This window comes from Dermacentor albipictus, chromosome 7 (assembly GCF_038994185.2).
Source record: "Dermacentor albipictus isolate Rhodes 1998 colony chromosome 7, USDA_Dalb.pri_finalv2, whole genome shotgun sequence".
NCBI classification, from domain to species: Eukaryota; Metazoa; Arthropoda; class Arachnida; order Ixodida; family Ixodidae; genus Dermacentor; species Dermacentor albipictus.
The window spans coordinates 123,887,323-123,906,020 of NC_091827.1; the positions used below are offsets into that span (position 1 = coordinate 123,887,323).

General features: G+C 45.1%; 1 protein-coding gene across 3 annotated transcripts in view; it reads right to left on the reverse strand.

The window, feature by feature from the left end:
- LOC139048144 (mitotic checkpoint serine/threonine-protein kinase BUB1-like) overlaps nt 1-18,698 on the reverse strand; it is a 373,386-nt gene that overhangs the window by 347,187 nt on the left and 7,501 nt on the right. For all 3 annotated transcript variants that reach the window (XM_070522664.1, XM_070522663.1, XM_070522665.1), the window contains exons 2-4: nt 16,746-16,805; nt 9,703-9,847; nt 2,302-2,498 (exon numbers count right to left, since the gene is read on the reverse strand). In XM_070522664.1, the coding sequence (XP_070378765.1) occupies nt 2,302-2,498; nt 9,703-9,847; nt 16,746-16,805 (402 nt within the window). The remainder of the gene's footprint in view (nt 1-2,301; nt 2,499-9,702; nt 9,848-16,745; nt 16,806-18,698) is intronic.

The following is an 18,698-nucleotide window of genomic DNA, read 5'->3' on the forward strand; positions in this document are numbered from 1 at the left end:
CAAATACAGTCGCCGACTGATTTTCCGGACTCCAAAAATTCGGACATGCTCAATTATTCGGTCTGCTTCGCGGCACCGCCATTGTCCCCATAGACCATAATGTATAACAACTGCCAAAAGTTCGGACACCTTGCAACCTCTCATCTGATTTTTCGGACACTCCATCGAGAGCACCATGCATCGACTCTGACCGGTGCATGGTTAGACTAGCTGAGCGCCATTTTTGTTTTGAACAGAGCCTCCTTGCTGCCCCACGAAGTGGCGCTACTGGAAATCCCCACTCATCATCATCGTTTCTGCCTGGTTCAACAGAGTTGCTAGAGCAGTTCCAGTCTCAGCTTAGTAAGCCATGTCAAGACAATCCAGCAGCCGATTTGTTTGTTTCTTCGCGCACGACGCTGCAAGTAGGCTACGTTTTTCGTTTGTGCGACTGGTGTAGGCGTGGTGGTGTTTGTTTCGTGAGCTGTGTCGAGGTTGCGGTGATCCAACACGGCATACAGAAACATCGCGTCAAGTGTCTAATGGCGCCGACAGTGCCCGCCCGCGCAGACTGCGTTGGGGAATGCCGGCAAGCGGGTGCCGGGAGGCCTAGGATTTGTCTCCTTCCGATGTGCTCCCTACTGATGCTGAAAATGTTCTGCGGGTACCCGCGCAGCGCTTGCATTGCGATTCCAGACACCGTCTCATTTGACAGTTTCACAGGTGCTGACACTGCTGTACTGACATGCGCAGAACTCGATGACGGCAAGATCATTAGTCAGGTTTCTGCTGCACCGCCGGACGATGACTCTGAGTAGGAAGATGACGCACCATGTGCTACACTGCCGTCGCATGCGGAGCGTGTACAAGCAGTGACTGTGCTTTCAGCCGCCTATAGTGACCGTACGACCCTCTCAGAGATTCAGGCTTATCTGAGTGCATGTAAACCAAACAGTGTGCAACGGCGCATTCACGATTTCTTCAAGCCTACTGCCGAGCTCGCATAAGTGTGTGAAAATAAAGGATTTCTTTCTTTTTTTTCTCTTAATCTGCTTTTTCGGACACCTGTTTATTCGGACATTTCCGCAGTCTCCGTGAAGCCCGAATAAATGGTCGGCGACTGTACTGCCAAATTAACCAGTAGTGCGTTCTGACATTTTTTTTTGCATCTTGTTTCATTTTACTTACCAATTAATTCAACTAATTTCATTGGTCCTGTTAGGGCCAAATTATCAGAAAGTGGCTGTACTGTGGGTGATGCACGCATTTATTTCAAACATGCAAGAAAATTGTGGAGCTGGTTTCTGGCCTTTTAAGCATTAGCCAATACATTAGGTTCTTAGGTGACTGGGTCAAAGATTCGTCGCAAGTACGTTCAGCTGCTAATATGTTTATGTATGAATATGTATGTATGGTATGACGTCAGTACCGTTTTCTCAGCCCCACGAAAGTTGGCTAACATGTGCCCTTTGATAAATAGGAGACTTGAACAGGAAGGCAAAAAAAGAAAAGATGATTGCGGAGTTAAACATGTGTCCCCTTTAGTGCCTTGCAACACGGACATAGTTTATCAGATTCCACTCGAATGTGGGAAAGCTTACATTGGACAGAGTGGTAGATGCATTAACATTAGACTAAAAGAACACAAACATTCACTAAAGAACCCTAACGCATCACATTTAGCCGCACATTGTTTCGATTGTGGATGCAAACCTTTCTTTAAAGACACAAAAATTCTTTCTAGACACAGATGCCAAACCACGAGGGAAATTATCGAGGCTTTCCACATAAAAAGATTAGGAGACACTTGCGTCAGTCATGCTTCGTTGTCTCTGTTAGATTGCGAATTCCAGTACCTTCGCAATACGTGTACTAATCTGAAATAATTTTTGTTCTTTGACTTCCATACCAACTGACATGTTTAACTGATGCTTTTACATTGTCATGTTCTGATGCTACGGTTTTTGCAATCACCTATATATATGTTCTTCGTTTCAATAAAAATTTAGTTGAGAGTTAGCGCTCGTCCTGTCTGCTCCTTTCTGTGTCCGTGTTTCACTTCGCGCTAGAAGCCAAAATCATGTTACCGTACCAACTCGCCCAACTGTCTATCCTTTTGCATGTTTATGTGGTTTCACTGTACTGCTTATCACTCCTGTGCTGTATGAACAGCAATTCTGGCAGGGTACATATAACCTAGGATTCATTAGAGTACTCTGCGTAAAACAGCAGCCAGTGATATCCTGAAGAACAGCACTCTGCAAGCAAAGCACCCTCTGTGACACCAGGAATGTACCGAGAGTTTCAAAAGTGCAGACCAACCTCAGTGCCCCCTCAAGCAAGCTGGTGGGCTCAGCACGTCGATCGATGCCTCCCTGGAGGACGCGCGATGCACCGCGGGTGTCTCCAGATGCTTCCAGTTGCTGCGCCCAAGTGGCATAGAACTGGGCCTGCCGCACCCCGATGTCAGTCTCAAACATTGCCTTGAGCACGGCCAGGGGCTCTGGCGACTGCTCAGCCTGCACAGAGCATATCACACTTCATAGAAAGGCTACAATTCGTTTGGCAGGCACAGCCGTCTGGACTTGAACCTAAGGTGGCAATCGTTTTCTGGGTAACAGAGCACACCTTGACATCACTCCCACCCTCCTGGCACACGATTCTTTACATCAAAGCAGAAGCGAAAAGTTAACATGGGTCAATCGCTCTAAAAATTTGCAGAAATGAAATGATGCTTGCTTCTGTTTCTCTTAGGCTACGGTGTTGATCACAGAGATCAGTGCGCACTGCACGTTTCACGACTCACGCACATTGCCTTCCATAACCGTCATGAGAATTTTTACCTGAACAGCATAAACACGAGATACAAAAACTCGAGCACATTGACGGGCCTTCACAGTGGCAAATCTGGCTATATAGCAATAAGAATGAAAGGCGGCATAGTTGGTTTGACTTCACTGTGGAAAATTTTACGCACAGTAAGCAAGGACAACAAGAAAAGGACACAAAGACCAGCACAGAACTTACAATTAAACTTTATTTCTAAAACGTCCCATATACAGCCAAATTTCAATAATTTGAACTGGAAGGGGCCCGAAAATGTGTTCAAATGAAAAGAATTTTGAATTAAAACAAGGACTTCTTTTTGAAGTATTCCTGCACTATAGCAGGATGCATGAACTGTGAGATTGGATTGGAAAAACTTTAATAAAAGTCCTGTAGGGCTAACTGTGAGAGTCGTGAAATATCATGGCATGCAAGCACACAGCGAGCGAGGATCACAAAACTACCCACACCGGCAAATGCTCGCTTCCCAATAACGGCAGAAAGGAAAACTTCAAGGAGCGGGCTAAGCTGACGCCGCCGGCATAGAGGCGTGCGCGCGCAGAGACTGTCAAAGATGAGGGAGTTGCAAGGAAGTTGAGAGGGAAGCATAGTTGCGAAGAAGGGCGGGAGGGAAGCATATTGGCATTCCTGCAAGCTTGCTTGATGGCGCTTCTTACCTCTGCCACCTACTGCCACCAAAGTAGAAGAAATGACCAGGCCAGGACTGGGCCTCCGCTGCTGCTTCCCTCTGCAGGCTTGGGTATTTTTTCATTCATCTGCTGACAGATTGGCGCTGTGTTTACCTTCTTCGTCCTCTATTCTAAACTAGAGTCATGTCTTATCAAGATGACGAAGTCGTCACCGCTGATCAAAATCATGTTGGTGTGCTCCCTTCTGTTATGGCGTCACCGCGTTCAAAAGACAAGGAGAATGAGGTACTGGGTGTCACCTTCGCATCCTTGTATTCAAGGTCTGTCTTGTCACACAGAATCGGATATGGCGCACTGTCTCCAACATTTCCGTCGGGATGTCTCGGGTTAAATGCGCGATTGTAGAAAAACAAGCGTGAACGAGACTAACCAAGTCAACCAATACAAGCACGAGCCAGAGTTCACGTGAGCAGACGATAGTGCCAAAAAAGCAGTCTGGCTGAACCAGACACGAGTACGAATACAGCGGTCGGGCAGGTCTGTATGATACTTGTTTCCCATGCGTACGTCTCTGCAGGGGCCACTCTTATTGGTCTCCACCGCTCCTGGCTCGCTTGCCGCTGCGGCGAGTCACTAAATATTGGCCCAAGACCATTTCCTCCTGCAGTGCACGTTTTGCCACTAGTGTCGCTGGGACATTACGGCACAACGCAGAAAAGGCAACCTTGCCATTCAAGAGAGGGTAATATTTCTGCCTCAGGTTTCCCCGCCCATGCCGTTGAGGGGCTTCTCCTAAGCCTTTCCTCTATGGTGGGGTCAGAGCAATACTAGTCAGAGGTGCCGCTACGCGATTTCGCACGCTGCTGAGAGCAATGTCGGAGCGCGGTACGTTCGAATTAACCGATGCAAATGCTTCCAGATTCGAATTACCAGGCGTTTTTGCCCATTGGAATACGCATAACTTTGACAGGACTGCAGCATCAGTTCGAATAAACTGGAAGTTCGAATTAACATGGTTCAACTGTATTAACAGGTTAACAGTCTTAGTAATAAGTGCTAGATGCGTCATGTGTGCCAGTTTTTAGAATGTAAAGGGAATGTAATGTATAAAATTTCTTTCACACATGGGCAGTACTATCTCGGTCAGCCTGGCCAATGCATAAGTGTAATAAGGGGGAATGAGGGTCTTAAAGAAAAGTTTATTTGTTATCCCAACTTGATGAAAATTGGCATGTGTGTGCATCATTGAATGGATATCTCAAATCTGCAAACAGATTTAAAATATCTCATTTAGAAAAGAAGTTATGACAAAATCCCATATTGTAATTAGGTAATTTTTTACGTTCCATTATGGCAACTTAAAATTCAAAAAGGTACTTTTCAGAACTATGTGGTTCTTCTTGAAGGCCCACCCCATAGGCTAAAGCTAATTAAATGTCAATACAGCTGTTTCATTGACCAGAAATAATTTTCAAACTTGGAAGGTAAGAACTAGCTTTGAGTAATTAGCTTACTTATCAAAATATTACAATTGCATCAAGGTTATGAAAAAAATAAAAGCTTTAGCCTGCAGTTCAGTTGTTACTGAAAAGAATGATACCAAGTTTGTTTAAATCTGTTCATGGAAACTTCTTCAAAACTTCCGTAAGGTAGAGGCACTTCACAAAAATAACAAAGCTGAGAAAATTGCGTTCAAAGTCTTGAGAACATTTGTAATTTTATCTGTTAAGCCTGTAAGAAAAGCAAACGCTTCAGAATGAAGCTCTGTTTTTGCTGAACAAAATAAGAACAAATAAGAACAAGATTGATTAAAATTGGTTCAGTCAAACATGACCAAAAAATTGGAGGATGCTTAAGCTTCGCCTTCAAGAGTGGAACGCGACAGCGTTCCCGTCGACCCGCCAAGGGGTGTAAGACAGTGGGCTACGGCGCAGCGACTACGCGTCCCGCATCGGACGCGGTGAGCGTCGAGCAGCGCCGCGTTCGGCGCGGCAACGAAATGTGCGTCTGAGCAAGCGACGCAGGCCTGAGCCTTAGAGCTCGTTTCTAAGCCAACACCGCATTCACTAGAGACGCTTTTGTACCGCTTTGAAGCATCGAACTCGTGGCTGAGTGGTAGAGTCTCCGTCTCACACTCCGGAGACCCTGGTTCGATTCCCACCCAGCCCATGTTGCAAGTTGTTTTTTATTCATAAAGTGCCTGCTGGGATTTATCGCTCACGGCCAACGCCGACGACACCGGCTTTCCTGCGACACGAGCTCCTTAACGCTGTCGCGTTAAAACATGCGTACTGCAAAGGCATGTGAAAAAAAATATAAGTGAGTCACTTCACGGTGTTCAGCCACTTTACAGCCGTCCTGGGTAGTAGTCCTAGCTCACATTGGGCTTGTGTCTCTTAACCATCCTCTTCTTGAGCTTTTCGCCCTGTGCGCCCTTTGTTGGCCTTGCACAGCCTCCTTTGGATGAGGCAGCTCCCAGGGCTGTAGCCAAGCTGCCCTGCAATCACTCGGCTGGTTTCTACCGTTCCCTGGTTGAAACGCGAGACTGCTCCTGCAACAGCCCTTTCCACAGCAAGCAGAGGCTCGTGCGTGTTTTTGGAGCTTTGACTCCAGATAACAGAGTGTAGGGACTCTGGCTGCACAACAGTCTCGAGGAGCTCCAAGAAGCGCAGATAATCGCATATCTCCCTGCATGAGGCCCTTCTTTATTGGGATTTTGTTGCTTTCGTATCACATTTTGGGTCATCTCATCAGCACAACGGTGCAAGAAGGCACGGTCACCCAGCCTTGCAAGGACTGGCTCCAGAGAAGTACAGACAGAGACTGGCAGTGAACTTTTGTGGGATGGTGGTTTTTCATGGCTGGCATGTGCACGGTTATAAAAGCATCATGGACTGGAACCTTCTGGACAGTGACTGTAGTCTGGGGCATCATCTGTGGATGTCATATGGAACGGTGCGGTATTCATTGCCTCCTGCATGGCTGGGAGGTCATGTTTGTGGCTCCTCAGAGCATATCCATAATATGCTGCGATTTTCTTGACCTTGTCTTGGGTGAGCCTTCCCTTCCCACCCCAAGAGACTCCCCTTGCGCGTTCTTTTTCTCCTGCCAGGTGCAAAGAGCAGTCCCCATCCTCTTGTGAACATGGTCCACGCAGTCCTTTTTCTCTATGTCAATACGTCCATAGACACCCTTTTCTTTCGAAGCATGGAATGTGCAGCTTTTGCCATCTGAAAGGGTGGTTGTATAGCGTAGCCCATTCTTTTCTAGAGAGCGCCTGAACAGAATCAGGGTGGCCTCAGCCTCCATACGTCCGACATTGCAGTCTATTCTTTAGACACTTGTGGTTGACTGCCCAGTCACCACAGCTATCATCACTCGTGTCAGGTGACCCTGGGCAGTCACGGCAGTACCTAGACAACACAACGTGGTCTAACACCAGGCCCATGTACAGTCGAATGATGCACCCAACAGCAATGTTTTATTTGTGTCCACGAGTCTTCCACGTGCCGTCAAAAATGATGTCAACATTCCCAACCGGACTGAGGAAGTCCTTGTAGAGGGTCTTGACCACCTCTACACTTGCCGTTTCTGTGGCTGTAGCAGCTACTTGGCAAGCTACCACCATGGTGTCCATATGTCCCCTGAAGGTTTTATGATAAGGGTAACGGTGGGAGAGGTTCAGGGTGGCACAGAAGTCCGCAAGCGCAGTCACTCCCTTTCCGATGCTCTGGATACCTTTCACGGCCCTTACGTTTATTTCAAAGGACGTGATCGCGGATGGGCCATCGACTCGTGGTAACGAAAAATGGCGCTTGGCGAAGTCACAACCAGAGCACACGAGCCCCAGCTTTACTGCCAGGTCGTACTGGCTTTTGCTGCACTTAAGAGAACTATAGAATGACCGTCCCAAACTTGGTACACATAGCAGTAGCAAAAAATTTTTGCATCACTTTCGTGTCAACAATGACTAATTCCATGCCACAATCGTTGTCGTCACTCGCCATGACGTCTAGCAGGTTGAACGTTCGCGAAGTCACCGAAATCTCTGCCAAGGAAGATTTCAAATTTTTTTCATGTTCTTCGCGCTCTGCACAATCCTCCTCAGTGTAAAGCATAGTGTCTATGCGCTCCGTGCGCAAACTTAGCCCTTGCACGTCATTGTTAATGCGCTCAGCGCACGAGCTTGCTCCAGCAGCATCAAGCAGCTGCGAACGAGCTTGTGATGGCACCAAAGTCAACGTTGTTGAACATGGCCCAGCCGTACTGACCACAGAAGAAACAGCCGGCGGCACCACCAAAGTTTCGATTTTCACCGACACGATGTTCTTCGTCCAAACGCATTCCTTTTTGCTGCACGCTTTCTGCGAGCTTACTTTAAACAGGCATCGAGGGCCATCGAAGCACATGAAACAAAACAAATTCTGCAGCGTGGGTAAACTCACGGCAGCAAGAAAAAGCTTCCGACAACAAAGGGAAACGTGCATCTAAGATGGCGGAGCGAGCAGCAGCAGACGCTTCAAACTACGAGGCCTGGCCGCGCCGGGGAGGCCAGGAGAGGAGGCGCGTTTCATCGCCAATCGGAGGGCTGCACTTCTCCGCGCGATATTACTTCGCTGCACTTCACCCCACATTTTCATCCACTCCTATAAGAGTTTCATCTCTCTGCGCAGTGACGTCGCGCGCACTATACCCAATCAGCGTCCTCCTCGCGACTTTTCACAAGGTGCCAACTGCAGTGGCTCTACAAGCTGTAGGTTGGCTTGAAGCGCGCCAAATTCAAACGCTAGGAAGCAGTTTTGTAACAAGACCAAGATGGCACCAATCGGTTGTCGTCGTGTGGAGCTACAGTGGCTTGAAGTCGGGCCAAATTTCCGAATTCGGGCGTTAATTTTCGTCTTCCCACGCTTTAAAATTATTGTTTTTTAGCATTTGTTGACGGAATTCAGCTATAATATTTTGCTAGAGCATACTTTGGACTATAAAGACTTGGAGATCGGGTTTCCGAAATTTTTTACTATTTTTTGCTATATTGAGGCCCGCATCCCCCCTTAGGGAATGCCTGGCCAGCTTGAGTGGAAGGCCCTACACACATTTAGCAATGCACTGCGCTCAATGCTCATTGAGCCCGTGTAAGTCATTTTTTTACCAAACTGCTATTTTGTATGTTAATTCTAATCGGGCAACGAGAGAAATTGTAGAAGCTTGGCACATATCAAGATTGCAAGGAGCATGTGTTAGCCATCCGTCTATCGCTTTGAATGACAGCGAAATTAACTTGCTCAACAATAGAAGATAGTGTGTCAATTATGCTGCCTTTCTGAATGTTATGTGGAATGGATGGTCTGTTGCTCATGCAGTGATCATGAGATGGTTCTCGAGGGTGTATATACGATATGATCTAGGAACAAAGTTCACCTGTCAGTACTACGCTGGTCGTTGTGTCTTTTTCTTGTCTTCATTTAGTGTGCGCAAAATTTTCCACACTGGCTATATAGCACTCGCTTGACTCCATGCAATTGAGCGGATCCACATTCCATCACTTGTCCTTGCAGTATGGCAATTACATAGCAGTCACCTGCATCAGTGCAGAGTTTGATGCTTCTCCTTGAAGCTGTGAATGGTGATCTAGTAGCTGTGACTTCAACTGATGATGGTCGACTTTAGAAGCAAAATTTTTTTCTAGCTAAACCTTGCCCAAACAGTATAAAGTCAAAGTACATGCTGACCAATTTGGCTTGCATAGTTGGCACTCAGAAAATTTGTGCCTGCATATGGGCTGTCTTTGTTCTGACAACAAGGTGCATGGACAGTACTTGCGATGATTGAAACTTATAGCCTGTGAACCCAAACATTACCCCTAGGGTCATCAACATGTTCTGTGTGTGATCTCAGTTCCAACCACCAAAGAGAAATAACAAGCAACATTCAACTCGAGCATGAGCACAATCCAATGCAGTTGGCTTCATCTGAAGGTCACATGTGCCACCACAAAAAAAAAAGTGCAAATGAAACCTGATGGCAAAAGCAGCAAGGGATAAACTCAGCCACTTACCATACATGTTGTGTGTCCCCCTTCCTATCTTCCATCATAAAATCAAACCAACTGCAGAGTATGCTAATACTATTGAATGCAAACAATACCACTTAAACATTGCCTCTCATGAAAACAAAGCAAAAGAATCCAACTGTAAATAAAAGAGCTGATAAAGAAGCAGTTACAAAATGATTCCAGAGGAGCACCCACATAGCGTATCCAAATGCCAACGTAGCGTTCGTCGTTGAAGAGCTCGGTGTTTGTCTTGAACTGCACGATGGCCTGCTCAAGCAGCTGCCGCAGGTTGACACCATGTCCACCCGTCACATGGTGCTGCTCCACCCACAGCACATACCTGGCGAACAAGTACGACACGGAGTGCTTATTATTTACTGTTTACATTGAAGCACAAGTAAACCTTGTTATTAAGTCACATCACATCTGGCAAATCTCAGCAAAACATGAGTAACACCAGCAAAAGCTTTAGATCTACTTAGTCATGTTTTATACTTTGTTATAGTATCTGCATTCATTATATCGTGGGGCTGGACTGCAATCCTAAAAAAAATTAATTCTGGCGTTTTACGTGCCAAAACCACAATTTGATTATGAGGCACATCGTAGTGGGAGACTCCAGATAAATTTTTTGTGCTTTGCACAGGCTTATAGAACAGAAGGTATATTAAAGCGCACATTCTTGGCCGCTATACTAGGTAATAAAGAAAGTAGGGGGAAAATGGCATACAGTAAAACATTGCTAATTCAGATTTCATGGAACCGAAAAACATGTCCGAATCAACCTAATTTAAGTTATTGAGGGTATCAAAAAAACAATAAACAAATGCGTACTATCTCAAAGCTTATTTAATGAATGAATATGCAAATCCTGTTTCTATTTTGCACAAAAGCAATGCAGAAGCTGCAATTTTCATGATCTCATCTGATTAGCGCTCGCAGCGGCAAAGGTCTCGCAACTTCCTTCGCAGTGTGGCTGCGGCGCGAGTCTTCATCTGAAACATTGTTTTCATTGCTGTGGGCACATCCCGATTATTTTTATGCCAGTGAGCTGATCACCAACAGATTGTCCATTCAAAGCAACATAGCCAGTGCACTTCATCCTTGACAGCTTTGCTTTGTGTCGAAACGAAACTACGTTTGCCGTGGTCGTTATCAACACGATCATGGATGGCAACTACGCATTTATGAAGGCATGCAGCCAACGCATTATTATGCACGGCGTCAAACGCAAAAATAAAGGCTTTAAAAGCACAAATAGGGATGAATTCATATACATACAATTTTTGCTGATGACCATGGCAATGCATACACTGTGGCTTCGTTTCGGTTGGACGTTACAGCCGTCTTTGCTTTTTTGTGACACTCCCCGAAGGCACACTCTCCAAATTAACCGATGTGCGGCCAAATACGCACAAATTAACGAGAGTTATTGCATTAAATAATGAATACGCTTGCCGGGACCAGAAGACGAGTCCAAATTACCCCATTTTCAGAAATAACGAGGTTCAACTGTATTGTACATTGCCATACTAATGCCAGAGTGATCCTGACAGGAAAGGGAAAAAAAAAGACAATAGAAACGCAACAGTGCGCTCAGGGTGGAAATAAGTGTACGCTAAAATATTAGACATTAATGACACACGTCGAAAAATATTAACTTGTGCAAGGATCTATCACTGCATGATCATAAGCTTATTAAAAGAGACAGGTCAAGCTGGTATATCCCAAAGCACTAGTATGGGCAGCATTCAATGGGAGCCCTAAGCTGCTACTAGCTTGTAACTTTGCTTTACAATGGAGCTTGCAAGGCACTCCGTAAAAGGACAGTGAAGAGCAAGAGCACACAGCCACATTCTGAAGGCGACAAAATGCAAAAACGCTTGCGCAAATGAACTTAGGTTCATGTTAAAGAAACCCAGTTGACCAAAAGAGATCTGGAGCCCTGAACGTCAGCGTCCCCCATAACCGACTGTGCAGTTTTGGGGACATAACTGAATTTTTTTTTTTGCTTGATAGATAAGGTTGGTCATTAGCAGAGAAAAGGAAGCGCAGCTTCTCTTTCTTGAGAGGTTTTGCCATTATGTTATATATTGTTATGTATGAGGCAGCATTTACTTAAAAGATACACGGCAGATGACTCGGGATGGTTGGCATTCCCTGGGAACAGGACAGAGGCAGCCAGCGAAAAGTCCTTTCCCTTCCTTCTGTCTCCATAGTCATTCACGCTTTTTCTGAACTCTGTTGCAAGAGCTCGTGACAATGTCCTATGTCATATAGGTACTATATGTCAGCACAACATTATCGAAATCAACATGTTTTCATGTTCTGTCCATAAAATAAACGTTCAATGGAAGTTCTCCATACTTGCTAGGTGTAATCTTTGGTAAATACAGAGTTCAAGGTAATGCTTAATCATCAATAAGCTATGAAACAGTCCTGAGCAAACGCTGCACAAATCTCAAGATATCTCAATAACTAGTGCCCATCTAAACTTTTCCTAGATTTTTCATCTTTTACAGTGAATCTAAAGGGGAGTTCCACAATGGTTCCCATGCGGAATGCAGTGGGTTTGTCGGTATCCAATTTCAATAAACGAACAAATGCAGCTGGAGCCCGACCAGGCTTCAGTGGTAACATGCAATCAGAGACTGGCATCAATGAGCTATCATGCCAACAATGCTCCCCTAACAGGCCATGAGAATGTGCAGGCAGATGCTGGTATAGCAAGCACAGCATGCAGTAACATATGTCTGATTTAATGGAAAGTATAGAAGTAACACGAAAAGGGCTCTACTTAAATTGAGGACAACGCAACGAGCTATGGAAAGAGGAATGATGGGTGTAACGTTAAGGGATAAGAAAAGAGCAGATTAGGTGAGAGAACAAACGCAAGTTAATGACATCTTAGTTGAAATCAAGAAAAAGAAATGGGCATGGGCAGGACTTGTAATGAGGAGGGAAGACAACCAACGGTCATTAAGGGTTACGGTCTGGAAGCGTAGGGGGCGACAGGAAGCATAGCAGGGGGAGGCAGAAAGTTAGGTAGGCGGATGAGATTAAGAAGTTTGCAGGGGCAACATGGCCACAATTAGTACATAACCGGGGTAGTCGGAGAAGTATGGGAGAGTCCTTTGCCCTGCAGTGGGTGTAACCAGGCGGATGATGATGATAGAAGTAACAGCTCTCCAAATTTTTAGTACTAATCATGCAGGGGCGTTGACAGACACTACGATCGACGCAGTGTCACGGAGCGCATCTGCAAAAGTAATGACGGTAAGCACGTGCGCACAGAGCATCCACCTGTCTGAGCATCATCTGCTGGGCAATTGCATTGCGCTCAACATAACCCCTGCCACTTATCCAGTTCCAACGCTAGCACAAATGCATATACACTTATGCTGTTGCACAAGTGCCACATAACTTAACTGCCATATTCCGTGGATCTTGTGTGCACGTCATGGTCACAATAAGCTGTTACAAAAGATAGAAAGCTCATAAGCAGCAGGGGCTATGCTGCGCTGAATGGAATAGCCCAGCAGACCAGATTCAGACAGGACGCGCAAATGCACCGCTTCTCACCACTTTCACAGATGTGCTCCGTGACACAGAACTGACCCCTGTGTCGGTTGGTGCTACCACAATGCTATTAAGAACATGGAGCCCCATCTGAAGGGAATGAGAACTCGCACACAGTACTGTGTAAACAAGTACTACAGGTTCACTGTCTGATGTATGGGTTGCTTAGATTGACATATATCTTAGAAAGGGTTTTTTTCTTATTTGCAAAAACTATGTTCACAACATGGCCGACCTTTCTGGCATTTCAGAATTGCAGTTTGCAAATCCAGCTCAACATTCAGCTTTAGTGTCCCTTTAGCAATATTTCCTTTGACTTCTATCATTTATTACGAGAGATTAGATTACACTCGAGTGGCAGCACCAGGTGATTCATGTTACCAGCGCAAGGAAGCAGGACACAAAGGGACGTAAGACATCATAAACACGGAGCTACAACTGAAATCTATTGAAGACCAGGCAAAAACATGCTCATTTTTACCATGCACGCATGCCACTTGTTCCACGAAACAACGCATGTAAGACTCCAACACCAACCGAACGCCGAAAGACGTGTTCGTTTATTTAATATACGTTGAGAGCACCCATCGACAACATGACATTAAAATGACGTAGGCCGCTGTTTATTTTCCGTTGTTGCTCAAACCGCCAATCAGCATGCGCCTTTGGCAGAGGCGTGGCCAAGGCAATAGTTTCGCGGAAGCCGAACGTTTAAGAATAGGGGCCCAGGTGCACTCGCATTCGCCGGCTATTTGGATTAGCAGTGCCAGCTCTTGAGAACTTTCCAAGTAATAAGTGCACTTCGTAATGTCTCCAGACATGCGCAGCACTTTCTTTTTCCTTCCTCTATTGCACAATTTGCAGACTGAATCACCAACAGGACAGTGGCGTTTTCTGCATTTGCACTGTTTAGACTAATTTCACGCCAGTTCACTGGATTAATATATCTAACCTCGAGAGGGCCAGCATAGGTGCTCAGGTGAAAGCACTCTTGAGGATCACGACTCCACCCAAAAGAGTGCTTTGAGCGCTACCGTACTGGGAGCGCTCAAAGTACTGGTGAGAACCTCAAGAATAAATAAATTTTCTGAAGTAAATCACTTAACATGAATTCATTTACCTGAGCCCTTTTCCTGTGTGGCACCTAAATGTGTAATATGGCTCTATAAATGACTATAGAGGGTTAAAGGGACCCTTAAACGATTTTGACGATTTTCTACAAACGTACTGAGTCGTTAGAGTAGGTCCTCCTGATCATTATTTGACACATCTAAGTGCTCCGCATAAAGTGTGTAATTTATTATAAGGTTTTAAAAATGCACATCGCTGCCGATCGCAGCACACTGCTTGGCGGAATTTTAAGCCGCCCCTACCCATATGACGGAAATCAGCCATATGATGTCAGTGGGGCGAGCTATCCGATTGGCTGACCAGGGCACGTGATCAATACATTTTCCAACTTTATGGTAAACAAATGATGTTCGTAATAGTTTAAATGTTAGTTAAGTTGTTTTTATAACAAGAAAGTAACATAAAGAGAATGCACAAGAATAATTTTTCAGTACACTTAAGCACTTCCGGCAGACAGCAAGTGTCGTCTGCTTGTGTTACATGGCATGGAAAAACTTTATTTCTCTATATCTCAGAGAGATTGGCAGTGGGCCGGTGTCTTCACATGTTACAACGTGCTCCTCTTTGACGAGAGCTCCGCGGCCAGTGTCGGCCTGTCTTTTCGCGAGCGCTATGATTCGACTTTGTTGCGTTCTGGACTGCAAACGTAGCGACTGGCAATATGTCAAGCTGCGACATCGTGTCCCCTTTTGCAAGCCAGTAGACGAGCGGACTGGCTGCAGCTTATCGGACTGCCGCTGTCCGATGGGCGCCACGATTTGCGCGATTGCGGCCGTCATTTACACCGGAAGATTACTAACGCAATAACGTTGCGCGAGTCCGGTATTAGGGTAAACGCAAGTGCAAGGGGACAGGGCCTGGCCGTGTCCCCTTACGCTTCGTTTCAGGGGATGAACAGAATTGCAAATGTGAATTGTCTGCACGGTGCAGCCACCTTGTGGCATAGAGCTCAACCACACACAGTAGCAGTAACAAAATGTATTCTTTGCTGCTGGTGTAAATTTTTCGCAGGAGTGTAATTGTTAACACGTTGTTTTTGTATATGTTTAAAAAGCTTTACACTTGGTTAGAGAAATAGTAGCTCTTTCTTTGGCTGGTTGAGCTCTGCACCAACGGGTGGCTGGACCGTGGAGACCGATCAGCAGCTCCCGTACGTCCACGCTAAAGTTCCTTCATCAGCTTGAGTTTATGCCTCCACCGTTCCATCGAAAGCTTCACCTAGTGTGTGGTTACCGGAATACCAGACACGTTCGGCGCTGCGACAGAATGCTCGCAACAAACGCTGCTTCGATAGCTTTCGCTTGGGGTCGACAGCCAAGAGGCTAGCGGAGAGGTTTCGCACGGGCGGGCTCCAAAACAAACGGAAGTGGACGATGTGACGTCGCATCGTGACGCAGAACCAGTGAAGGCAGAGCTTAGCCCCGATGGCTCAGCGAACGAGTTGAGGAGGAAAAATCATGGCTAGGTAGGAGGGTAACTTGTAATCGCTTGTAGCTCCATTAATACGTAACGCTTCACTTAAATTGTAGTGCGAATGTTCTACCTAAGCTGTACCCTACGCCTCTACAAAATTTTTCCGAACCGTTTCAAGGCCCTTTAAATAGGCATAGTTTCAACAATGGCCTCTCAAGTGTGAATGCATATTATTCTGAAGTAACCCCTTGTGTTCCAACAATTATGGATTTACAAAATGACCAGTCTGGCATATGTACATCAGATCACACATTAAACAAACAATAAACCTCAGAAACACTACATTCAGCCAGTGAAGCCACATGCTGGATACTGCATTTCCCATCATATTGATCTGGCTTATTTGACAGCTTACAGCCCAGCTTAGAACAGAACTCTGCAAGCTTGTTTACTGCAGAAAAAAAAACACTTCCATGTCGCAATTGCTGGCTACATTCTTAACAATATGCACTAACTTAGTGCAGCTACCTGCCATTACTCAGTGGCACTACATTATTTCTGCGCCACAAGGATCGGCAAACTAGGGAGGTTATCGAGGCTTTTCACATCACCAAATCTAATGACACCTGTATCTTTTTCTGAAAGCTTGCATGAACATTGACATGTAACTTGAACTGAACGTACAAGCATGTTTTGTCTTTTAGTTTTCCGCAGTGACGTGAAGTGCTTTTTTTCTGTCGCATGGTGATGCACTGGTGTAGAGCTACACCTTTCGAAATAAAAATTTATTGCAAGTGTAGCATTGGTGTTATCTCCTTTGTGCACTGCCCCCTCCCGTTACCTAATGAAGCACTTTTGTGTTGCTAGCAGGCCAACAAATCTGATGGCGTCAAGCAATATTTCCTTTTTTTAACATTTACCTAAAAAACAAACAAAAATACCACATGTACACATCATCGAAGCTTTTTCCCTGTGTTCAACACTAACACAATTCACTCTGTTCAACACTTGCAATTAATTTTGCACCAATGTAGTCAGAAGCACATCTCTATTATTACAGCTGAATCTTTACGAAGTACTTGCTGAAATGGAGCTGAAATGCTGCTCAATGTTACCTGTGGTATACATCCAGCAGGCTGACCCCAGATGTGGTTCTAAGCTCCTCCTCAAACTCCCTGCAAATAAGAGAAAATTAAATTCACACGCCAGGCTAAGCATCCTGCAAACATGTCTTAAGATATGTTGAAACACTCGAACACAGTAGCAAAGTTTGCTTCAACCTGTCGCAATTCACATTGACATTTAAGGCATGCTTGTCCTTATGATCACTGGTACATCACACAGGTAGTCTCCTGGATTACCAAAACATGTGATTCTTACCACAAGCTGCACTTGTTGATTCATCAACTGAGTGATTGCCTTTTGGATTTATTCATTGAATGAAGGCTAATGCATTTGGGCTTAATGACCTAAAGCAACGCAGCAACGACTAAAGGTGCTGTCAAAGGGTTTCAGATTAATTTCAACCACTTGATTCACTTTTACAGTAGCCAGTTACTAAATACATTCAGAAACATTTTGCAGCAAGTTATCTGAAAGCATCTATTTAGCTGGATACGATTTCGAGCTCTTGTACATGACAACGAATAACATGACCTGTAAGAACATTTTCTATTTGGCAGTGAATCAAATGTCAGGCTATAGCAAAGCCCAGCACGCAAGGACATCTTGAATATTCCTCAAAAGCAACAAAGTCTGAAGGGAGATAACACTCAAAATGGCGTGAGAAAAAATTTGAAGGGTGCTTAAGCTTCGCCTTAATTCTTTCAGGATTGACTTTTTTCGCCATATGTGACCACCCAAGGTTGATTTTTTTTACTGCAGATTTAAATTCACCAGAGGGACCTATTTCAAATAAAAATACCGTATTTTTTTTAGGGTGACCTTAAAGTGAGAAAAATATATTTCACATTGGTATATATGAACAACCATAAATATAGGAAATGAACTTATAATTTTAAAAATGTATGCATTGTAATACACACACATAGAACAAAGACTTATAAAAATGCGCACACTAGAATATTTCACAAGTGTCAAATGCTCCCCCTTTTACACTAATATTTACGTTCATAACGTAATCAAACTACGTAGGTGAGTGCACTAAAGAAAACTGTGTCGTTGTGCGCCTGTCCGAAAAGCAAGAAGTGTGACAAACTTCCACTAATCCTTCATCCTATCGTGAAACAGAGGCGATTAGTTTTCGCGAGTCTCCAAGGAAACGCATGCACAGCGGCATCCTTCATATATGCACCCCTGCGAGCGATGAACGAGCGAGTAACAGGCGGTCACCCTTTGAGTGATTGGTAACGAGATAGCATCACTTTTGCGAGTGCCAGAAGCTGAAGTGCCCACAGAACAAAACCCAAACTGCCGGTTGCTCACGCGCATGCCAACAAGCGAGTGGTAGTAGACGTGCTGGAACAAACAAACCATGCAACGAAAATCGAGAGAGGGAAATGTGAGAAAAAAATTCCCTGTATTGCAGCATAGTGGAAGCACATGCCAGACAAAAAAAAGTTAGGAAATTGGCGTGCTTTTTAAACGTACAGACGGCACCGTAAATATACAGCATCGACCATTTTAAACTTCTTCACGGTGACATATATTTAAGTCATTGACCCTGAAAGGGTTAAGATGGAACGCGATTGCACCTGACTGCTTCACACGTTTCCTGGCAACTGCAGCGTATGTAACCATACTGTTTACCGAAAAACACTCGCGGCAAATGCTATGCACGAAGGCGGGCTTTCTGGTCGAAATGCTGCGATGCAGCGGAGGCGAGCGCCAGCTGGAGGTATTGCAAGGAACCGGGCGCGCCGCTCCATGGCCTCCAAGATACTGGCTAGCCGGCACATGCACATGGTCAACGCCATCTCTGGCTTATGCACTGTAGAAATGCGGGAAAAGGGGTTCGAGTTTTCACACAACAGAATTGTGTTCTCGTACATGCAAATTACAATCCGACAGCTATCATGTCTGTAGGTTGTGTGCAAGCCAGTTTACAA